Source organism: Manis pentadactyla, chromosome 10 (genome assembly GCF_030020395.1).
Source record: "Manis pentadactyla isolate mManPen7 chromosome 10, mManPen7.hap1, whole genome shotgun sequence".
NCBI lineage: Eukaryota > Metazoa > Chordata > Mammalia > Pholidota > Manidae > Manis > Manis pentadactyla.
The window spans coordinates 38,640,539-38,664,428 of NC_080028.1; the positions used below are offsets into that span (position 1 = coordinate 38,640,539).

The 23,890-nt window shown below is 54.1% G+C and overlaps 1 protein-coding gene across 5 annotated transcripts; it reads right to left on the bottom strand.

Annotated features, from left to right (window-relative positions):
• ZNF385A (zinc finger protein 385A) lies at positions 1-23,712 on the bottom strand. 5 transcript variants are annotated; one of them, XM_036915345.2, is made up of 9 exons: positions 23,698-23,712; positions 20,137-20,426; positions 13,586-13,722; positions 6,182-6,292; positions 4,334-4,496; positions 2,341-2,583; positions 1,815-1,984; positions 1,501-1,596; positions 1-1,352 (listed from the first exon to the last, which is right to left on the bottom strand). In XM_036915345.2, exons 2-9 carry the CDS (start codon positions 20,144-20,146, stop codon positions 1,122-1,124), a joined length of 1,161 nt encoding a protein of 386 aa, XP_036771240.2. In that variant the 5' UTR covers positions 20,147-20,426; positions 23,698-23,712; the 3' UTR covers positions 1-1,121. The 5 variants fall into 5 exon arrangements, with proteins under 5 accessions (XP_036771240.2, XP_036771243.2, XP_057342710.1 ...); XM_036915348.2 differs by lacking the exons at positions 20,137-20,426; positions 23,698-23,712 and adding an exon at positions 14,806-14,932; XM_057486727.1 differs by lacking the exons at positions 6,182-6,292; positions 23,698-23,712.
• Positions 23,713-23,890: the final 178 nt, after the last annotated feature.

The window sequence follows — 23,890 nt, forward strand, 5'->3', positions numbered from 1 at the left end:
GACGGGAGGCAACGAATCCGGACTTTATTGTCAGGGATAGGGAAAAGGGAAAGACGTGGCTTGGGGTTGCTACATCGTCAAGCAGAAAGAATTGATGGGGACGGGAAGGCCATTGGGAGCCCGTCCCCGTCCCGGGGCGGGTGCTGTAAGGGCTGACGATACGGACACCACAGAGTTGTGTGTGTTGGGGGGAAGGTCACATCCCGCCCGAGTTGTGCAGTGGAGGTGTCTGGTGGGAGAGCCATGAGGTCTAGGAGCTGGGATGGGGGAGGCTACAGACTTGGCGAATCCTGCAGAAAGGGGAGGGGCGGGGGCGAGGCTTCTATTGCTTTTTGCTCACAGTTTTGCGGAAGGCGAGGCGGGGGTGGGCTTAGACTGGACACCCCTTGCCCCCCTCGGTACCCCTTGGGCGATGGGTGCTGGTGAAAAGAATGGAATCCAGACTGGGGAGGCAGAAGGTAGGGAAGGATCTATAGGGGCATCTACCTGGTCCCACCCAAGTGCCGGAGATGCCCCCAAGTGCTGTCCCCTGCGATGGGCCCAGCTAGATCTGGGGCTGGGGCATGGTGCGGGGCGGGCACAGTGAGGTTGCAGGCGATAAATCCAAAGTGCTTTTGAGGGACCCAGGATCCCGCCTGCTTCCCGGCCCCGCCTCCGCTGCGGAGGACCGGGGTGTTCACGGAAGCGCTTCAGTTTGAGGGTAGGGGGCCGGAGTCCCAGAGTCCGCTTATTGCCAAGAAAATCCATTTCTGCCCCCTGGACCCCGACCATGGCTTGTGAACCCCGTTTTGTGCTAGGTTTGGGAGGAAGGGCTGGATAGACATGGCTTTTGGGAGGAGGGGTGTCTCCAAGGGGCTCCAGGGTGAGACGGCCCCCCCTTTTCTAGGGGAGAGGGAAGGGCAGGGAGCGGGGTTCCCTGAGATCTGGGGTGTTCCCCCCCTTCTGAAGACCCCCTCCCCCACTACCCCTCCCCTTTCCTGGAACCCCGTACCTCGGGGTGGGGGGGAAGGAGAGAGATCATTCAGGGAGTGCCGGGAGGAAGGGCGGGCTTGGAGCCCGGAAGCCTGGGTCCCGGCTGGAGGGTGGGGGTGGGGGGAATGGGCGAGGGTTCAGTGTTCAGGTCAGTAGGGGGAGAAGAGGATGGGTCCGTGCGCAGTTCGGATGGGCCCGGGAGCGGGGTGGAGCAGGGGGTGGGTGATCGGCGGTCCCTGGAGTAGAGGTGCGGCTGGAGCTGGGCGCAGGGACAGCGGGGAGCCTGCTGCCGCCGCCATCACCGCAGCCACCGCCAGGGGGCTAGGGAGCAGGCCGCCGGCCAGGGGCTTGGGCAGCTCCTTGGAGAAAGTCAGCGTGCCCTGCACCGGGAAGAGGGCAGGGAAAGAGAAAGGGGGGAAGTCATTCTGTTGGCCCTGCACACCCCACCTCTCCCAAGCCAACCCGCGTCCCCTTCTGCTTCCCGCTCCGGTCCCCCAGTTGTCGAATTTTCCAGCACCCAGGCCTCACCGCCAGCTCCCCAGCGCCCCTAGGTTTCTTGTGACGGCTCAATAAAGGGTTGGGCTTCCCGGCCACGCCATCTCGGTGCCTCCGGCTTGAAATGTGCTGCGGGGATAAGTGGACAGGGACTTGTGAGCCACCGGGAAAGGAGTAGCCGCCAGGGGGCAGGGCCATAACGTTGGTAATCACACCCACAAGTGCCTGGGCCCGCTCCTTCTGTGGCACCAAGGGAAGACCTAGAAGACGAGTGCTTACCCAAGCTCCCTGTTCTCCCTCCCCCTAGCTGGTGGAGCTTCCCAGAATCTCTGGGACCATGGACCCACCTGTTTCAGTTGGACCTCCGAGTTGACCTTGACATTGCAGATCTCACAGTGGAAGGTTCTGTCCTGGGCAGGGGAATCTGGTTCCCCAGGTGTGGGAGGCCCCAGCCGAGGGTAAGCTTTGATGGGGCCCAGCCCACTTCGGGCCTCCAGAATTGTCTTGTGCTTAGTACCTGGAGCCCACAGAGGGCAGGAGGTAAGGGGTGGAGGAAAAATTCTCCAGGCTTACTAGCCTGAAAATACCCACATTCCCCATTATAACATGAGGGAGCGTCAACTGTGGGAGTTTTCCAAGCTTCCAGGAACTCACCCAAGCAAAAGGTGGGTCGGGAAAGTCAGAGGTAAATGAAATAAGGGTGGAGGAGGAACTGAGGAAGTGGGCCAAGGAATGTGCGAGATGATTAGGGAGGGAGATAGGCTGGTAGGTCTTAGAGAGTCCAAGGATATTGGAAGCCTGGAAAGTTAGGCTGTAGGAAGCAGGAGTGGGCTGAGAGCAGGACAGCAGGGATGGGGGTAGGGGAGTCTATACCTTTGTTATGTGCCTCAAGCTGGGACAGGGAGTTCACTGCCACCTTGCACAGAGCACAGTAGAGCAACCGCTTGGCTTTCTCTTCCTCTTCCTTGCTGCCCCCAGGCAGGGAAGCTGGGACAAGAGTCACCCCTTCACCCTTGGTTGCACCCTGACCAGTCTCCGGCATGCTGGGAGGGGATGGGGAACCAGGCTGTTTCTCTGGGGATCCTGGGGCTGGACCCAGTCCATTCTCCGTGGAAACTGTTGTTGGGGGAGAAACATAGGGTCACCCGAGGTGGCTTTTGGAGAGGATTTTTTATGTAGTAGAGACCCATTTCCTTGAGGGCAAAGACCCAGGAGTCCCCACCCTGTGACAACATGCATGCTCTCATGCCCTGGGCCAGAGCCAGATGTGGTCCAGCTGCTGAAGGCTGGGTGTGAGACTCCAATGTCTGGCTCATTCTGCATAAGCTGAGAATGGCTGAGGGGTCCAGTCCTACTGGAATCCCTTTCAGGATGAAGCTGGCAGTCAGCCTACCCAGGGGGAGAGGTATAGAACAAAGATTCACCCCTTAGTGGCCTGTCAGCCAGTCTGGGATTCCTGCCCAGTCAGCCCCTTCCCAGAGTCCTGCCCAGTCCCCAGGGAGGCATGCCAAAGAGTTCTAAGAAGGGGCAGAGGCAGTGTGAGGAGAGGTCGGGAGAGACACAGACATGGCAAAAGGGAAACAGAAACAGCAGAACTGAAGAGGGAAGAAACAGGAATGTGGGCTGCTCTATAATTCATAGCTTGATTAAACATGCACAGGCCCCAGGGCTCAGCACTGGGTTCTGGCCTCTGTACAGGAGAAACTCTAGCGCTCCTGTTCTTGCTCCAGTAGCCGATCCAGTTTCCGGGTCATGGGGAGGCTGGCAGTGGAGATGGGGAGCTGATGGGAGGGGACCTCCTGACCCCTGCAAGTGTCCATTTGCTTGTCCATCCTGTGATCTCTCCCTTTATTTCTCTTACCTATTTATGACATTCTTTACCTCCATCCCAATCCAGACAGCACACCCCACAGTGCAATCTGGACAGGACATTGTGGTTTACAAAAGTAGAGCAGGTATCCTTATTTCCTTAAAGATATAACCTAGGAACTAAGTGAGCTGATAGGCATAAAGCACATAGAACAGTGCTAATGAAGAAATATTAGCTGCGACCACCATCATCATCATCCCCATTTAACAGAGATGTTACTAAAGTAACCCAAGATGATCAGGCTAAGAAGTGGCCAGAGCACAGAACTCAACTCATCCTCCAGCTCTATCCGAGGAAATGGGGAAATTAGGGATGTTGGGCCTCTGGAGTTGGCCATGATTGACATCTGATGTGGTAATCCCCATAGTGGGGTTGGCTCATATCTTCCCATCTTGATATTTCTTTCCAGTTTCTTGGCTGTGAGTATTGTTGAGGATAGCCATCAGCCGTGAGGGAGAAAGAATCTCAGGGTTGCTTTTTGTAAACCCAGAAAAGACCTCAAAGATCTTAAAGTCTCACTCTCCTATTTCCCAGGGAAGAAAACTGGCCGAGAGAGGTTGTAAAAGATCTACCAAGATCATCCAGGGAGTTGCTAGGGATCCTGGGTTCTCAGTCCTCCCTGAGGGGAGTTCTAGTAGACAGGCCCTCATATCTTGATTTCCTCTCCCACCCCTCTCCTCAAGATGAAGGGGCCTCTCCCTGGTTGACAGTTCCCTTTTACTTGAGGAAGTTTGCCAGGTGGCCCCACCCTAGCCCCTCTCTGAGTCACTGGGCAGTGGAGAGGACAGATACTGGGGACTCTGTTAAGAGGAACCGGGGGCAGGAGTGGGGGTGACAAGATGGAAATTTTCTATCACTGTGCTTGGCTCCAGGACTCACCTTGTGTTGGGGGTGGGGTGGTGCTGAGGAAAAGAGATGAAAGCAGAGTATTCTGGGAAGTAGGGAAAGAACAGAGGAGACAAGATCAGTTGTAGAATGTGGGGGGGTCAAACACACCTGGACGGGGGGCTACACCATCACCATTTGCGGGGGTGCTGCTGGGGGGTGCTGGGTCTCCAGGTTCCCGGACACCAGGCTCCCTGCCTCTGGTCTTGGCAGCCTCGATGCCTTTGACTCTTCTGGCGTGGCGATTACCCTTGTAGTGCGCCTCAGCCTGGCTCTTTAGGAATGGAGGAAGAAAATGGAATCTGAGATCATCTTTCATCTGACCATTCTCCCTGCAGAGCTCCTTCAGGTCTTGTGAAAGGCAATGGGGGCGGGGAGAGGGGTTCTTAGCAGGCTGCTGTGACTCTCTTCCTACACCCATGAGGTGCAGAGCCCCATGCCAAGGAGCCTTGGTTATTCCTGGGGTTCAGACTAGCTTGCGAATAAGCTTGAGTTGCTGGCAATGTGGATCCCACCTAGCCCAGGCTCCACCCTACCACCACACCAAGGGCCTGGCTGTTGACTCAGAGTTTTCACCTAGTCTCTGGGTAAGGGAGGGTTACCCCAAAGGGAGAGTAGAACCTCAAATGGGAGGGGCCTAGCCATCCAGCCAATCAGCATTACCTTAGACCTTGGCCTTACTGTCTGTGTCCCCTGGCCCCAGGATCTAGCCTTTACTGCCTCTGTTCTTCAGCTGTGACTCCCAGGAACTCTGAGGCTTGGGCTCTACCGTGATAACTCCCCCTGGGTCTCATTTTCCCTGAAGCCTCTGTGGACACCCTGGAGAACCCTGGCCCCATGCCCAGTTCTGGAGACAGAGAGAGCAGCAGAGACAGCTGTCAAAACAGAGCCACTTGGTTGGGGAGGGAAGGGGAGGGCAAAAAGAGGGGAGGGCTGCCTACTACTGGCCCCCTGCCCCTCCAGTCTTCCACCCTCCACCAGTGAGGACCCAGGGTTGGGAGAGGGGATGCCTGGGGTTGAGGTTGAGGGGAGGCCAAAAGCTGGATTGGTCTAGGTTCCTCCCCACCCCATGTGCATGCCCTGCTAAGAACATACAATCCTAGAGCCACAAGGTCACCCCAGACAGGGGTAGAATAGAAATAAAAGCTGTGGATAGTCAGGAAAGAAGATTGACAGTCCAGGGGCGGGGCTGTGGTGTGCAGAGCTTGGCAGTATGGTGTGTGTGCATGTGGACTGAGTAGAGAAGCAGAGTGTGCTTTATTTTCCCCTACTCAGCAGAATGAGACTCTGCTATTTTCCTCTAAAAGCTCTTAGAACCTGCATTCCACAGAGCCCTTCCATAGAGTCCACTCTAGACCCCGCAGATGTCCCAAGGGAGCTTCAGAGGGAGGAAATCTGGGTGACCAAACACCTAGGCTCTGAGTTTTGGGTGGCTTTTCCCCATGGGAAAGTCCTATGGGAGGGGAGTGGGGGATAGGGCTTGTGTGTGATTTGGAGGAATGGAGGAGAGATTGGGAACCCAGGAGGTTAGAGGGAAGTGGGTGGGCCAGGGGAGGAGTTTTGCGGAGGCCAAGGAGGGCACAGGCTCTGTGTGGGAGCCAATGTCCTAACTTGGTCCCACCCCCGAGGACAGATGGGACAGTGGCCACACTCCTACCAGGACACTGATGGCCACCTGTGTTCAAGAAGTCCTGAGCCAGGGATGTCTCAGTCCCCAAGAGAGGGAGGAGTCAGCCTTAGAGGACTGGTCTACTTCACGTCAAAATACGCAGCCACCTCTTGTCCCTCTCAAGTGCCTTTCACCAGCCCCTAACCCTCCTGCAGCATCCCCATTCTCTGCTCTTCCCCCTGCATACCCTAATCCCTGCCCCTCACCAGAGCTCCCAGGCTCTGCCCTCCCCCCAGATTCTCTGGCTGCCCCTGTCTACCCATTGGGGGGTGAGTGGCTGGGCTTCTTACCTGAGAATTGAAGCGGATCTGACAGACATTACAGGAAATGATAGGCCGCTTGGTCTTGAGCAAGGGTCCCCCAAAAGTGTGGGAGAGCACAGCCTTCTGCACAGGGTCCATCTGTGGAGGCAGGCTGGGGTGAGTCAGGAACCCCAGCACAGGTTCATGTCCATCACCCCCGCACTGGCAGCAGCTGGGTTCAACCAAAGTCCCCAGAGCCTCTTCCCTACCCCACAGTGTACCCGAGGGCTCTGGGCTTCAGTTCCCTGATTCCCTTGCAGCCCAATCTTCACAGCACTGGAAGGGACCTGAGGGATCCACTGGCCCAATGTTTCCAATTGACAGAAAGTAGAAATGGTTTGCCCAAGATCACACCATGAGTTAATAGAAGAGCTGGAAATTGAATTCGGACTGCTGTCTCAGTCCATCACACCATGAAGATCCAACTCTTTCACCTTGACCTATTCTCTAACAGCCAGGCCAACCCACCAGAGGCCCACTGACAGGAAGGCAAAAGGTACTCCAGATCCTAGGGCCTTCAGCAGAGGCCTCTGAACCCTTTTAGCCCCCACTCTGGGGCAAGACTGTCTACCAAACCAAGCTTCTGGTCCCAGGAGACAGATGTTCCCAGTTTCCCAGCTCTGGGCCCCAGGTTGCCCAAACATATGCTCTCCCTGGACCTCTTTAAGGCAGCTGCTTCTAAAGGCACTACAAGAACTCAGGAGGGAGTAGGTGGCTCTAGCAAATACTAGGGAGTAAGTGAGGGGAACCTAAGAAGCTGGGCTGGCCGGAGGCAGCCCAGAGATCTCAACTCTCTCCTGGATCACAGTGCTTCTGGGGCAAGGCAATGGGGCTGGGCGGGATTAGGAACAGTCTGCCCCCACCCTGGGTCAGCAGATGTCTGCAGTCTTCTGCCAAGAGTTCACATGAGGAGGGGAGAGGATGGGAGTTTCTCTCTGAGGCCCTCTGCTATCAGGGGATGAAGCCAGGCGCCTAGACACATGAAAACTCCCTGCACAGTCCTCCTCCCTTCTGGCCCTTAAGCAGCCAGGGAGAGGCAAGGCTGGAATGCAGCTGAGGCTGAGGACTGGGTGATGGTTGGGACCTCTCATAAGAATGGAACCAAATTAGAGCCAAAGCCTAATCTTCCAGGTGGAAGGATCAAGTGAAAAATAGTAGGTGGGGACTTGGGGTCCTTAGTTCCTCAGCTGAGCCCCTCCCTGTGCCCAGGTCTTCATGGCTCCCAGTGAGACACTGGTGAGAAACAGGAACATGAAATGGGGTGGGGGGCACATGAAGAAGGTGATTGGAAGTCTGGAAAGCCTACACAGTCTGGCTCCTCTGCTCTCCCCAGTAGCCTCACTGGCTAGTTGGGGGCAATGTCAAGAAAGGAGCTTTAGCAGGAAATGGGCTGCTGCATTTGGTAGTGGTGAAGGCAGAGGCTGTGACCAGGTTCAGATAACTGGTCTGACTGACAAGCGTCCATCTCTTGGCTTGCCCTTGGCTGGAAGCAGCCCCTCTCTGTGACTCACTTTTCACCTCCTGGAAGCCTGGGTCTTATTCAAAGAAAAGCCAAACAGGGGAAGAATGGGTGTGTCTGTGTGTGTCTAGGCAGGCTGTGATCAATCTGTGTGCATGGGTGGAGTGTGAAGGAGTGTCATGTGCTGCGTGTACATCATTTATGTATCAACATTTCTGTGTTGGGGGCTTTGCTGATGCCATGAGTGGTCAGATTGTGTAATCTTCAGCTGTGTGTTTATCTGTGTGAATATATGATGTGTTTGGCAGAAAGAAAGACAGACCAAGTTGGAGGCAGGTTTAATCAGAACAGGGAGATGACTGCTCTCAGCTCCCAATCTCCAGGCATCAGGCCTCCCTATCCAGAGACCCCCATCTCTGCCCCAGAATTCTCCTCAGCCCCTTGGCTTCTTGATATGCGGGGTGGGGAATGGAATTCAGCCCAAACAGAAACCCAGTCTGGGCCAGGAAACCTAAGTTGATAAAGACTGTAGGGAGAAAGGAAAGGGATGGAGAGGGGAAAGCAGAGGCCCGTGGTTCTCTCTCTGCCTCACCCCCCCACCACACCACCCCAGCCTGCTCCCCAGAGTGCCCTGAGGATGTCTGGTGAGCTGACCATCCCAACGTCCATCACTAGAGGATGGTCCCTGCTCCACTTGGGTCTTTCTTCCAGGGAGAGAGCCTTTCTCTTGCACACCCCCCTTCTCAAGTTTAAGTCCATAAATACCAACTAGCCGTGAGGGTAGGTGGAGAAGAGGGCTGCAGCCCAATCAGGTGGGTCTTTCCCACCCTGTCCTCCAGGAACTGAGGAGACACCAGACTGAAGGTGAGGGATCTTGGGCCCAATCCCTGTACAGGTGGAATGTGAGCCAGGCTGCTCCAGGCCAAGGTCAAGGGGCCCTGGTGACCTAGATGAGGGCTCTCTGGGGAGGGGTGGAGGCCAGCATCTCACAGAGCCTGTCTCACTCCAGAGCCCCTTCCCTGGAATTTTGGCCTATGCACTGTCTGGAAAGGTCTACATAACAGTCCTCTCCCACCTGCCCTCCAACAGCAGACATTAAGGGGAATTGCTCCCTGAAGCTGGGGCAAAATAAATCGGGAAGAGCAAGAGGCAGGGAAGGGGAAACCAGATCAGGAACACAAGGTGGGACCTATGATTACATATCCTTCCATTGCCCTTTATCTGATGGAAATTTCTGCCCCTTGTTTGACCATGCCACTTCTACACACACACACACACACACACACACACACACACACACACACACACACACCACCCAAAATAAAGGCTAAAAGGGAAGGAAGGTGGAATCTCAGGGATGGGAAGACCTGAGGGACAGGAAGGACTGAAATAGGAAAGAGAGAGAGCTAGGAGTATCTAAAGAGCAGGTGGAAGCAGGTGGGGGAGGGATGCTGGGAAGGGGAGAGGCTGGGATGGGGTCAGGGCTGGATAAGAGGGATCTGAGCGACATGGTAATTGAGGGTAGGTGTAGAACCTGATGGAAAGTCTGAAGATGTGGGGGCCTCCAAGGACCTGAGAAGCAGAGGCCGGGGTATGTAGTATGGTGACAGCACTCTGGGGGCGCCAGCTGGGATCCAGAGATTGGTTGGGGCCGTGCCGATTATGGGGGATGGGCTGGATAACCCGAGGACCAGGCGAAAGGAGAGGTAGCCAGCCCAGCAGGGGCGGGCGGGGATGGGGTGGGGTGGGGGGACGCTGCGGCTGCGGGGGGAGCCGGGAAGAGAGGAGGGGCCGGGTGGCTTACCCTGCGGGACCCCGGGGGCCGCGGCTCCATGGCTCGGGGTGGCGGACCCGAGCCGGGGACCCGAGCCTGGCCGGGCCGGATAGGCCGGGGACGCGGCGCTCGTTGCCCGGGTGTCTCGGGGCTGTGCGGCCCGGACGGCCCGGAGACTGGGAGGCGGTGCCGGCCGGCACCGGAGCCCGCCCCAGAGGCGGGGACGAGGGCGGGCCGGGGACGGGAGCGGGGAGAGGAGGCTGAGAGGAATGGAGAGGGGCTAGGGCGAAAAGAGGAGAGGAGGGGGTGTTCACGTCCAGACACTCGATCCAGGGAAGCCCTTGACCTGTCGAGGGATTGCTGGGCCCGGCGACGAGTCATTGACCACGGGCTTCCTGCCCTGGAGAACCTTGCTGAGTCCAGGGTACCCACTAATTTTATGCACGACCCCGTTTCTCCAGCCCAGATATTTATTCTTCCATCCCTTCCGCCCTGACCCTCGCTCCTCTGCTGACAACCTCTCTTCCGAGTCCCCCAGACGACCCTTCTTCCCCTGCTCCCTCAGCATATGGTTTTTACATGTGCCCCTTTTACATGTCACTTCCCTACTTGGGATGGCAAACCGAGCCCAGGTACCTAAGTGTCAGGCACTGCTCTCCCAGTGACCCTTCTGGACGGTGCAGTTGGGGCGGCCCAGGGCAGAAGCGACCTCAGATTGGGGACGTCGTCCCTAACCTGTTCCCACCTCCTCCCCTCTCTCGCCACCTGCTGGAAAATTAGGTCCCTGAGGAGCTTAGGCTTCGTGCACATGCTGCCCTCTGGCGGTCGAGTGGGAGCAGCACTGGGGGAGCAGCCCTGGAGGGCAGAGCAGCCCACTCCCCCCATACATTTCCGCATCCTCTCTGGACAGGTCCAAGCATTCCTGTTCTCTCTTCTCTGGATCTTATCCCCTCCCATTCCACCTAGGACAGATCGATGAGAGACGCAGGGGGAGAGGCTGTCTTTGGGAAATAATGAGGGACATCTAAGGGCAGAGAGAAGCATAATGTGGGGAGAGGTCTAAGGGGTATGGACTTCCCAAGTAAGAGAGAGATCTGAAAATATTAGTCCAGGCAGGGAGAGATTCTGACATGAATAATAATAATACCACCACCTAATGTTGACTGAGGCCTTGGATGTGCCAGTCTCTGTACTGAGCACTTTGCATGGATTATCTAATTTAATTTGCACAACCACTATTCAAGTAAGTAGTGTTACCATCTTAATTTTATAGATGAGGGAACTGAGGTTTAGAGAGGTTAAATAATTTGCCCAAGGTCATAAGCTAGTAAGTGGCTGAACTGGGATTTGAATTTAGAGCTGGGCAGCCTGACTCCAGAGCCCTGTACTTAACTGCTGCACAGTAATGCCAAAGGCCTGCCTGCAGCTTTTCTGCAGTCCTCGTTCCCCTGCAGAATTTGACACTATTGATGCAGGCCGCCACACTCCCTCCCTTGGCTTCTCCAACTCTACAGCAACCTGGTTCTGTCCTCACCCCCTCCAGTGGCTCCTCCATTTCCTCTGCTGGAGTCTCCTTCTGTTCCCGCTGCCTAATTCTGCTTATTTCCCAAACCTGAGGTCTTAGCCATACTACCTTTCTACTTGATCCTCCCTCATATAAAAATAATAGCAATAACATAATAATCATAGCACCTAACACTGAATGCTTACTTTGTGTTAGGCATCATGGTTCTATAATATGATTCTCATAACAGCCTTGTGAATTGGTACTATTACTATGCTATTTTATAGCTGGTAAAATTGAGGTTCAGAGTGGCTACATAATTTGCCTAACGTCATACAGCCAGTACTTTTGGAATGTCAGTTCAAATCCTGCCAATCAGATGCCAAAGTTGGAGCTGCTCAATACCCTGTTGCACTCTTCATGCCTATTCATGTTCATGGCTTTAAATAGCTTATCCCCACTAGAAGCAGTGGAATCATGCACCCTGGGGGAGTCAGAAACCCTGGATTATCCACATGAGTCGACTAAGTAGCTTTGTGACCTTGGGCAAGTCATTTAACCTCTCTGAATCTGTGTGTTTCCTCATCTATAAAATGTGGAAAGTGATGAGAGACCTGAGGAAAAGTGCACATTAGGCACGTAGATGGGTGGTGGTGGGGGGAGTGTTCCCAGCACCTTCTGCTCCAGTCAATCCAATCGGTTGCACTTTCTCCAGTGCTATTTTCTAGCCCTTGTTCATGCTATTTGCTTCAGACTGAATGTTTTCTAGACCCCTTTTAAAATCCTACTAATGGCTCTCCAAAGCTCAAATCATATGTTATACGATCCAGGTTCAACCTCCTTTTCCTGCCTAGCTCTAGCTGGTCCCTTAGGCACCACCCCATCCATCAAGTCTTCCTTGACACCCCCTTGGGCTCCCACACAAGCTAAATGCCTCTGACACCACTCTTCTCACATCATAGACTACCTGTTAATGTGTCTTTCCTACTAAACTATGAGCTCCCTAAGGGCACGGACTGAGCCCTGTAGCCCTGCCAGCACATAGTAGGTTGTTCAAAATATTTTTTTCGGGGTTCGCTTGCATTCTTGTTAGTGTCTCTGTCATAATGATTGTAACTCTTCCTCTATTTTACATTGTAGATCACGGTATGCATGTCTATTATTTCTCCCTGAATATAAGGTCCTTCAAGACCTACTATCATGTTTACCCTCATGTCTCCATCATATCTAGAACCATGCCTTGCTTATAGTCAGTATTCAGTTTTCTCATCTTTAAAATGAGGGTAAAACAACAGTTACCCACAAGCTTGCTATAAAGGTTGGAATACGAAAAACACTTTGTAAACTTCAAAATTCAATGCAAATGTTGGTTGGGATTCTTCGGGAGGAATTTGGAGGGAGCCGCTGTGGTATAAAGAGAACTCTATTTGGAATCAGATACTATGGGTTCAAATCATACCTTTAGGCACATACTATGTCAGCTTAGCTAAATTACTAAACCCTTCTGGGCCTTAGTTTCTGTCTTACCATATGTCAAGCAGGACTAATAAGGCCTACCTTGTTGGGTTGTGGTGAAGATTAAATGAGATCTTGTATAGAAACATCTGCAGTGCCTGGTACATAGTTGATGCTCAATATACGTTTGTAGCTGAATATGATTTGAAGGTGGGTTATTTGAGTTGAATAAGGCTGACTTCCCCCAAGCCTGTAGCTCCAGCCCACTCTCCAGGACCCAAATTCCAACTGTCTGTTGGACATTTTTGGCTCAATGTCCCACTGGTACACCAACTCACTATGTTCTAAAGTGAGTTCAGCAGCCTCACCCCAGACCAGCTTCCTCTTCCAATACCCTGTCAAAGTGATTTTTTTCCTCCCAGTCACAGAGGCCTGAACCCTGGAGTCATCCTTGACTCATCCTCTCTCTTCTCCCCAATTTCCAAATACTGGTTGGTCACCACAACTTGTCAAAATTTCCTTGGAAACACCTCATCCACCCCCTTTCCTCTCTACTCACACTGCCACTGCCACCATCCCAGTCTGGCCTTCCAGGTTTCCCTGCAGACCCTTGTTGCTGGGACAGCCTCTAACTAGCCACCTTCCTCCAGGCTCCCTTCCATCTCACTGCTCCACCCACTTTCTCCAACCACTGCTCTTACCAAGTCACTATCTTGCTTAAGAATGCATCTCTCCTACTTTAAGTCTAGATAATTTTGTCGGCCCTTTAAACCCAGTGACCCTACCCACCCAACTGCAGGCTCTAGAGAGCTGGGACTTACAAACGAGTATGCTTACGTCGCTGCTTATTCCCTCTTTCTGGATTCAGCACTTATCACCCTCCCACCTCCCTGTAGTCACAGCCACCAATCTAGGTCTCATTACTTCTCCAGGTGGTGGACTAAATGAGACGATTCATATAAAACACCTAGCAGAGTGGCCCATAGCAAGACCTCAGCAGATATTAGGTATTTTTGTTATTGCTGTCCATAGTATACCAGATAGCCAACATACTTGTAATTGACTAGAAGTAAAGGAGATAGGGTCCTAAGAAGAGATAAGGAATCAGATACAAGGGGAGAAGAGGGCAGGGGTGGGTCAGAGGGAGAGAAGGAGCCAGGGTCACAGGAGGGTGGGAAAGGCAGGCAGGCTACTACTCACAGTGCTGTAGTTGCTGAAGAGGCCCAGGGTGGGGGCTGGCTCCAGTGGGAAGGGAAGGATCTGCTTGAGGTCCAGTGGGGGCTGCATGATGGGGGGCTGCCGTAGCAGAGGGAGGGGCCCTGCCCGGCTCAGGCTTCCTGAAGGGCAGAGAAAACATTATGTGGGGCAGGAAGATTGAAGCTCAGGAGCCCCACCCAAGCCTGTGAATCCCACTCCACAGCTGGGGCCCCCACACGTGGAAGTGTGACCCCCATGCACACACACTTCCCCTGTTTGCTGGCTCCAGAGCAATGGAGCACAGTGCCCTGTAAGCCCCGGGGGAGGGGACAGACCAGTCCTTTCCTTCTAGGGGTTTTTCACTTCCCCCTTCTCCAGCCTCCCTCCCTCAAGACCTTTAAGCATTTTATAGACTCAGGAAGAGCACAGACCTGTGAGCTGGACCAGTAGGCCTTGGGAGCCCTGTGCCCCTGGCCACTCCCTTCTTCTGGTATTGCTGTTCCCCATGAAGTGTTGAAGGCTAGGTTTCACCCCAGAGAGTACAGAGTCAGGTGGTTGATTCATCCCACTGCCCAGAGGGGAATACTGAGGCCTAGACTTGGAGGAGGGCTACTGATACTTTCAGGTACCCCAAAGAGTTATGATTTTGGCCCAATCATAATTTAAAATTAACTGTTGATATCTCTGGGGGCAGGTAGTAGGTGAGTGGCATATGCTCTGAGAGGTGGACTTCCTGAGGCCGTTCTCAGAGCCCCTTCTCCCAGCCTTCCTGTTTACCCCCACGCCCTTTTGTCTCACTGGGAGTGTTCAGCTCCATTCCTGCAGGAGGAACTGCCACCCGGCGTCTGGAAGGGGGAATGCCTGGGTCTGACCCCAAGGGGAAATGAAAGTCCAGGCCAGCCACTCCACTACCCTCCCCTGAAACTCTTCTCCCCCACAGCCATGGGAGGAACCCCATCAGGCTCCCAAGGGTTGGCCCAATGGCCCTTAAGACCCTCTTGGCCTCCACTGGCCCAGCTCAAGTCTGTGACCTCACTGTCCACCAGTCAGGGAACTCTGGCTGCCCTTCACTGCTCTTGCAACCCTCTGCCAGCAGCAGGGGTTCCCAGGAACAAAGGCAAACCTAGGAGTCTGCAAGCTTGGCCCCGTCCTCCCTTGACCTTCCTGGGGCAGAGGGTCCCCGCCATCCTTTCCTGCTCCCTCCATACTGTCCCTTTTCATACCTTTAGTTTCTGGTGCCTGCTGCCCCCAGGCAGTGGCCTGGCCCTGGCCCCCCAGGGGCCTGGGCCTGACAGCGTCCCCTTCCCTTGGTTCTGCCCCCTACCCCCTCCGTGGCCAGCCCCCTCCCCCCAAGTCCAGTCAGTAGAATCAGCCAATCAGAGTCCTGGAAAAGTGGGGCAGAGGGGAGGGCGGGGGAGCAGGGATTAGGGGAATCGGAGGCAGAGAGGGAGGGGGTGGGGAGGGTTTAGGCACAGCTGGGGGCAGGGAGCTGGTCCAGGAGGTCTGGAGGGGTCTGTCTCTTCTGCCCACAGCCAGGTCTTGGTGGCCAGGGTGCCCCAGGCCAAGAGAGGCCAAGGCTGCTGGGAGATTGGGCTCTAGACATCCAAGGGCTGACAGAAAAAGCAAGATGCTTGGTTTGGCCCTTGGGCAGCTGGGCTCTGTATGCCCTGTGTCCGTTCCCTCCTCTGTCACCTTAGAGTTGGGGTGGGGCTGGAGGTGAGGAGACAGACAAAAATGAGTGAGAAGGACTAACAGAGCAGGAGTAAGCGGCTGAGAAAGGGACATAGGCACTGATAAGGAAAAGGATAGTGAACAATGGAGAGATGAAGAGAGCAAAGTGAGAGAGAAAAGCAGAGACCGCTGACAAGCTGGACACAGAGCACAGGACGAGGGGAGATAGACTAGGGAAGACCAATAGACAGAGGACAGGAAGAAAAAGAAAGAGAGAGAGAAGAGATGGACAGACAGACTGCTGGGCAGCCCACCATCTCTCCTTCCTGGTCTGTCCCCTTGTGGCCTCTCTCCCTACGCCCCTCCCCTCCCCAGGAGACCTGGGCAGCCTTAATGAGCCCTAGGCAGCATCAGGAATGGTGAGAGAAACCTGAGCAGTCCCAGAGTCCCTGGCACCCAGCACCCAGCACCCACCTCCAGCAGCTGGTTTGGGGCTGGCACTTGCCCCATCCCAGAGCACCAGAACCAGCAGTTCCTTGACCCTTTCCCCAGCTTTAGACTCTTTAGGCCCCCATGTCTCAAACACCCATCTCAGAGGAATGAGATGAGTTCCGGAAAAGGCAACAGCAAAAAAAAGCATCAAGGAGCCGCTATGTACCAGGTAACGAATTCTGAGTGTTATCACATTTAATCTTGGAGGTAGCTATGTTTCTATGGAGTGCTGATACTACTTTTTTCATTTGACATATGAGGAAACTGAGGCTTAGAGAGTTAAAGAACTTGGCTGATGTCACACAGCCTATATGTCTCAGAGCTGGGATTTAAATCAAGATCTGTCACACTTGGTAGCAAATTCTTTCTCTGCTACATAACCCCAAAGGGCTCTAGTCTAACTCTGAAGCAGAGATCTGAGCACAAGCTTCCGTCATGTTCAAAGGGAGGAAGGGGAGAGTGAGGGCCCTGCACTTTCTGGGGTTGTTGGAAAAACAGTCAGCAGCCACTCTCTATGGCCACCAATTTGTCTTTTCTATTGACATGAGCACAGGGGTGGGGTGGGAGGAAGGGGTGAAATGAGGATGGAGTGAAGCAGGGAAGCAAGGTGGGCAATTCTGGAGGTCAGTTGTCTCCTTTAGATTCCTGTGTCCACTCCACTCTGAGATCTGAGGTGGGAAGAGGGCTAGATGACAGCTCATGGGCCGAGGTGGGAGAACAGGCCTAAGCCTCAGTTCCCTTTCCCTTTTCTGAGAATAATAATAGTTGCTACTTTTTGAGGTCTTACTTTATAGGCACTTTACATATTCAGTTTCCCTGCTCAGTACCTGGTTGACTAGCTAGTTTCTTGGACTTTCTTAGTCTCATTTGTCATTTGTCACATGAGAACAATAGTGCCTGCCTCATGAAGTTGTTGAGAGGATTGAACTAATCCACATAAAGTACTGACGTGCCACAGAGGAAGCTCAATAAATATTTGCTAAATAAATGAACCCTCAGTTTATAGATGGTGACAATCAGTTCAGAGAGGGGAAGTCACTTGACCAAGGTCACACAGCTAGTCAAGGATTTGAACCTATCTGTCTGGCTCCAGAGAAAAAGTTTTCAGGCACTACATTTTTTCTGGATAGGCTAGAGGTGGGAGGGGGACAAGGCAAGAATACAGTAAGGATTGGAGAAACAGGAAACCATGAGGTAGGAAATCCGGGGCTTTTGACATCTGTTTAGGTAAAGGCTTCAGGTGGGTTTGGAAGAGGTGGCAGTGAGCAAACTGGAGTATGTGTGTATAAGTTTGCATGTGTATGTGAGGCACACATGTCAGGCAGGGCAGGGAGGAGCTGGGGCTTGGCTGGGACAGGCCACTCCAGAGGGAAGCTCATTAGAGTAATTACCCAGTAGACAGAGCCCCACCCAACTCTGTGGGGAACTGCCAAATGCTTTATTAAAGACAGTTTCCAATGCACTTTAGAGGGGGTGAATTCTCAGACCCTTGAATGGATGTCCATCTGTCCATTTCTGTGCCCTACCTAGCTCTAGGCATTTTGATCCTGCTCAGATTTCCCCTCCAGCACCAAGCCACATCTGACCCCTTCCATCCCACTGATGTGTGTCTGGTCTTTACCCTTTTCTCTTCCCCAGAAATTCTGGCCAGGTCAGAGTCCCAACCCCTTAGCCAGCTATCTTAGGTAGGGCCTGGGGCTTCAAGCTCTGGAGATAAAGAATGGGAGCTTCTGCCATGGGCTGGCTCAGGAGTGGCGGTGTGTGGGTAGGAATAGGAGCCAGGAAAAGTGTTGTGGTAAGGCTGTTGGTCAGTGTTGGTCTGAAGATTGGGCCGGGATGAGACTCAAATCAGAGAGAGGTATCAGGGTTAGGGTTGCAAGTAGCATTAGGGTCCAAGGTGATGAAAACATGGGGTCAGTACTGGGTTAATATGGGAATTAGACTCTGCGGCCAAGGGAGAAATTGGACTGGAGTCTGGACTGGGATCTCACCGATAATCCATCTCTTTTTCTCCCTCCCCAGAAATGCCTTAAACTGGGGGTTGAGGGAAAAGCCTTGAACCCCTGGGTCTTGCCTTCTTGACCAGGTTCCATGGTTCTGTTCCCTTCTGCCTCAGTTTCCCCTATCTTAGCAGGAGGCAAGCTGAGGGCTGGAAAGCCTTTGAAGTCAAAGATGAAAGCAACAAGGGAGTGATTATGAACACCTACTGAAAACATTATCCCTAATAACCCCAGGGTGGATGTGGGTGGGGGCACGGCCCAGAGGGAGGAGGTGGCTAGGAAGGGAAGGAAGGAAGGCCCCTGGGAGATCTTCCCAGCCTGACAGGAAAGAGACCCCATCAATGGGCCCTTCACTGCACTCGGGGCCCACATGGAGAGGACAGTGAGAGGCACAGAACAGGGAAACTGAGCCCGGAGCCACTACCTTCAGCCTGGTCCCACTGTCTAGATCTTGAGCAAGCAGGTTGGGCCCCACCTGCTGGTCAGGGCCACCATACACATGGATTCATGCACAGACCATATCATGCCTCAGCATTCAGAAACTGAAAACCCTCGAACCAGACCCTGAAGGAGGGGCTTAAACCCTTTCTGGCAGTTTCTTCCCTCTCTCCTTTCCTCAAAGACAGCTAAGGTGTGTGAACTGCCAGGCTTCCCATCCCTCTGTGGGCTGGGCACAGGAGGGAGTTACAGTGTCTTCCAGGGGAGATGTGGTAGGGGCTCTTTGGTGGACACAGGCATTCGTTCTATGGTGGGCTTTTGGTCTGACTTGAGCAGCTTGCTGAGGTCCTCTTTAGGGCCTACTGCCCAGGGGGAGGTGCAGCTCACACTGGCCTATTGTGGACAAGCGTGGTGCTGCCTCTGGGGCCTGTGCCTGGGGTGGGGCCTGTGCCCAGGGTGGGGCCAGCATGCAGGGATTGCACAGGTTGGAGGAATGTGGAGCCTGTGCTCTGGGGGCCTGAGTCCAAGGGGTGTTGGTGACAGTCACTCTAGGGTGAGGATAGTCTTCATAGATGGGTGGGGAGTCTCTTCCCTGCTAGAAATACTGACGGGATAGAAGGTGGCGAATACTCATTCATTTATGGAATTACTTCCTTCATTTATTGAACAGATATGATGGTGTGCCAGGTGGAGGGGCAGACACAGTGGGAGAGAGAGTGATGAGATACAGGAGGGAGAGAAAGAGATGGAGGAAGGAGGGCAGAGGGGGAGAAAGGCTGCTATTGGGAAGTCAACAGGGGTCAAATTAAAGAAGAAAAGCAAGAGCCAAGGAGGCAAACAGGAGAGGGTCTAGCAAAGGGCTGAGGTAGGAGCCAGGCAGGCCCTGGGACACCAGCAAGGGGCCAGGTGTCCCCAGTGGGGGACAGGGAGACACAGGTATCTGGGCCTGCTGGGGGACTCCCACCATAAACAAGGCCCAGGAACTGGCCTAGCCAGGGCAGAGGTCAGAGGTCAGGGGACAGGGTAGACCTGTGGACTAATGTGGAGGTAGGGGCTTTGGAGCCAAGCTGATGAGGAGCCCACCACAGCTAGTCCCTCTCCTCCCCCACCCAGGGCTCCCTTCCGATGTAGGTCATGAGGATGGGGTGGCTGTGGCTGAAGAGCTGTCAGCGCCCAGCGGGTGTTCTCCTCCCCCATCTTTACTCTCTCCATTGCCCCCTCCTCTCCCTGTGCCCCTGGCCCAAGGCAGAGGTGGCAGTGGGGTTGTGGGAGGAAGGAGGAAGAAGGAAGCCGGGAAGGAAGGGCCCAGGCAGCCAGAGCAGGGAGAGAGAGAGGCAGGTCCCGGCGTGTTGGGGCAGGATGGCTGCGGAGACAGGATCCGAGCCGCAGGGGCCCCGGGATGGGCAGTTTCCCGCCCCTTCTTCTCCCAAGCCCCTTTATCTCCAGCCCTCAGGTCTCCACCTCCCACCACACACACCTCGAGGCTACTCCCACCATCTTCCACCCCCACCCACACCCCACTTCCTCCTTTCCCTCTTATCCTGGGCCCAGAAGGATGTCAGAGTGTTTGAGCTAAGGGTGGGGGAAGGCGCAGAAGGGAGGGGGGACGGGTCAGAACCTCTCCTTCAACTCCACCGGGCCAGGACCAACCCCCTCCCCCAGCCTCTCATAGACTGTCATATAATATTCATGAGCCTCATGAATACGCAATGTTCTCATTATGGGGTGGGGGTCTTATTGGGCTCTGCCTCCCCCCTTACCACTCCCTAGATTACTGGGAGAAGCGGCAGCTTGGGGAGGAGGGGACCCCAGATGTGGAGCCAGATGAAGGGGGAGGGGGAACCGGTCGCTGACGGGCGGCCGCAGTCACCGCGGTGCCGGGAGGTTGGTGGGGGGGTGACCTGCTGAGAGGGACCCAGGAGCCTGGAACCTGGAGCCGCAGAGCCCACTCACCGAGGATCATGCTGGGGACCCAGGCGCCGGGGGTTCCGCGTCGCTCTGTCCCGGGGGCCGTTCTGGCCGGGCTGGGGGTACGGGGGGAGGAGTCGGGGGAGGAGCAGAAGCCGGCCGAGGCGGAGCGGGGGCGGAGCCCGCAGCAGGTGAAGACGGGAGGAGGGGGGACCCCGACACCCAGGGCTCCGTGAGGGGGCGTCCTGGCGGCTCCTCGCCGCGTCACACTTTCTCCTGTGCTTGCTGCCCCTGGGTCTCCTGGATTTGGAGCCAGGGCTGAGGGAACAACACATCTAGAAGACAGTGAGGTGGTGGAGGAAGCTGTAAACTAAGATGCATGGGTTCCTGGGAAGGGCTGAGTCTGAGGTCGGGAAGTTTGGTCATGAGCTCATATGGGGTGGCAGATGCCTAAGTACTCTGGGGAGGGACGGGGCCTGGGTTGGGTGGGACACCTGGGTCCTCTCCAGAGTGATGGGCTTGGCAGGGCCCAGGCAGAGAATGTTTGGGTTCTTATTTGATTCTCCAACTTGGGAGCAGGATGCCTGGGGGCTGGGTCTCAGAGGTGAAATGTGGGTTTGAAGTTAGATCCCAGGTTGAACTCTGGCTGGGGTCTGAATGTCTAGGTCTTTAGGGAAAGTCTGAGTAAAGAGGTTGTACTCAATGGATCCAAAGAAGTGGACATAGAAGTTTGCAGCTGAAGTCATTAGAGCAGCCAGAAGATGACACAAGACCAGAAATGAGGCTTAACCTTGTAGAGATGACCTGGATTGGGGTGGGGATGGGAGCATCCATCCAGGGCCTGAGCCCAGGGCATTTCCCACTAAGGTGAGCTTGGGTGGAAGAGGACTGATGAGGGTGTCTGGTGAGTTGGAGAGGAAGATGAAGGATAGGACAGAATGTATGGGCTGGGGAGAATGTCTGTGGGGAGGCAGTGTGCAAGACACAGGATGTATTCTAAGAATCAACAGGTGGACTTAGCTGGAGGCAGGCTACTGGGACCCTAGCATGAGGCTTGAGTCTGGGAGTCTGCAAGGTGTCTGGGGAAGATGCAGCTGCTGCAGCCTGGACCTGTCTGTACCTGCCCCAGGGAGGTACGAGGCAGGGCAGGAGGAAGACTTCCCAGAATGCCAGGCAGCCAGCTTCAGGCCAACCCAGCCAGAGGGAAAGGAGGTATGACTGGGAACTAGAACACTTGGGATTTAGGGAGGGTGGAGGCAGGGAGGAAGATGGTGGGTGGGAGGGTGACAGGATTGTACTTTTGGAACAGCCTAAGAAGGGGAAGGGGACTGGAGACTGGTATTCCTGGGTTCTGCAGGAAAGTGGGGACTAGATGGCTAATTAAGGTACAGGAAGTTGAAGTTCCTATTTCTGGGCCTGAGCAGTCTCTTGCCCTTACCCCATTGATATGGTTTGAAGAAAAGATCTGTTTCTTTCCCAGCCAAGATACTCCAGCTCAAGGGCAAGAGAATGTTGACAGTGCCTATGCCGTGGAATGTTCTCATTCAAAGGCCAGAGATCTTAGGGGACAGTGGCTTTGCTGCCCAAGTCTGACCTGGGAGAGAATGTGGGGTCTCCAAGCTCACTGGTGGAGGTTCTCTTGCTCCAGATCCAACCTACCACCATACTGTTCAACCCTAGTATCACAAAGCCTGCTTCTCCCAGACCCTGTTATCCACTCCCTACACATACACTCCTTGCCTCTTCCCATTTTTTTCTCCTCCCAGGTGGATTCTGAGAACAAACAAGAGTCAGCATTAGGAGTGGTACTGGTGTTAGAGACCCCTTTGTCCTCAGCCCTGTCTACCCTCCCATCCTGCTCCCATGGACTCTGAGTTAGGGAAGTCTTAGAAGAGGGGGTGCTTAGCTTACTAAGGGTAGGCAGCTGGCTGGAGGGTGGGGTGACCTTGCAGGTAGCTGAGGGTGGGGGTGCAGTGTTCGGGGTGAATTCATTATTGATGAGCCCTGCACCCCGGGCTACTAATGAGCCCAGGCAGGCTGCTCTAATTGATGTCAAGAAACTTGAGACCCCCAGATCAGCTTCCCGCCTGCCAGCTGCCTCTCCTGAGCCCCCTCCCCCTTCCTGTACCCCCAGCTGCTCTGTTCCCTCCTGGGGGCCTCTCCATCCCATTGAAACAGACAAGGTTAGGGCTCAGGCCTCCTAGGCTCCCCATCCTCATATTCTTCTGATCACTCAAGCCTCAGGACGGGAGGCAGCATATTCTGGAGTGGCTGAGAGACTTGGAAAGGAAACAGACCAGGACCTGAGAATTACAGTTCAGGACAGAGAGGCCAGTGTGGATTTCATCTGCAGCATTTCTCAGCCTAAGAATTCCTTCTTTAAGATATTGTGCATCCTTGGGAGAGACCTTGTCACTCTCTGAGACTCAAAGGCACAGGCACTACACAGACACATCCATGACACCAGTCAATAAACACCACCCACCTTCTCTCATTTCCTCATACTCATACATAAAGAAATCTCAGATCTGGTCCCTGGAATTTGGCTGATGCCACTTCCACCCCTCCCCCAAGAGGGGGAGTATGGGAGTTTCTTCTTTGAGAATTCCCAGTGCCTCTGCCATAGCTGCTAGCCTGGAAATGCTGGGTGGCTCTGCTCTATCAGGTCTCTCCCTCCCCATCAGTCCCTCTTCATTAATGGGTTCTAGGAAGGAGTTCCTGAGGTACAGAATTATAAGAAGTCACAGATTGGAATGTGAAGCAGGACTGGTCTCCCAGGAGAGATATTCCTGAGGTGATGCAGTCTCTGGTAGGCAGGAGCCTGAGTTAATAAGAATAGCTCTGGTGATGGGGAATGAGGATGAGGTGGATCGCATAACCTTCTTTTCCCAAAATTCCCATAAATTTGTGGTTATGCTGCCCTCTGGTGGCTAAATTCTGGTCTAGCAGGACATGGACATCTTCCCCTCGAACAATCCCATTAAAATTTCAGCACCCCTCTCCTTCCTCTTGCTACACAAGGGCCTGAAGGGGACAGACAACCCTGAGGAGCTCCCTCACTGACTTCTCACCCAAGACCTGAATCCCTATGGCATGTTGGTTAAGGAGGACTTTCACAGTCAGACACGGCTGAATTTCACTCTGCTCTGGCACTCACTGTATGACCTTGGGCAGGTTACATAACCTCTTTGGACCTCAATTTCCCATTATGGAAATGGGGTTAATTGTACCTACTTCAGGGGATTACCGACAAAAATTAAATGAAATAATGCATGCAAACTATTTAACACCCTTTCTACCTACCAGCATACAATAAGCAATAAAAACAAAACAAAGAAAAACCTAATTGGCTTTCTTCTGATTGAGTTCTGTGGCTTTTTCTCTCAACCCATTTCATAATTCTTATTTAGGGAAGCCCAGGTGAGTCTTCTGAACCACCTTTCCCTACCTTTAACTTGGACCTCCCCCTTTGCATTCTTTCCTAATCCTCAAACCCAAAGAGAAGGTATTCCTTTCCTTTCTCTTGAGAAGGGATTGAGGACCAGACCTGGTGTTGGGGGCTGACAGGTCAAGCCCTCCCTTCACCCTTTCCATCACCTCTCTCACCTCAGATAAGGGATCCCCCAAACCAGTTCCACAGTTCCTGGGGGGGGGGGGCATACTTCTGGCTCCCAGTGGAGAGAAGCTGTGAAAAAACATGGACATTTCCTACCCACCAAGCTGTGTGGTTCCAGGATGGGTTTGGGAAAAGTAGGGTAGGACACAGATTCCAGCTCTGGTCAGTGGAGGCACCAGGCCG

Coding starts and splice junctions, on each gene's coding strand:
- ZNF385A (XM_036915346.2), bottom strand. CDS start 9,807: ATGACTCGTCGCCGGGCCCAGCAATCCCTCGACAGGTCAAGGGCTTCC. Junction 6,293..9,456: donor GGCCCCCGGGGTCCCGCAGG/GTAAGCCACCCG, acceptor CTGCCTCCACAG/ATGGACCCTGTGCAGAAGGC. Junction 1,353..1,500: donor GGGGCGCTGGGGAGCTGGCG/GTGAGGCCTGGG, acceptor TTCCCGGTGCAG/GGCACGCTGACTTTCTCCAA.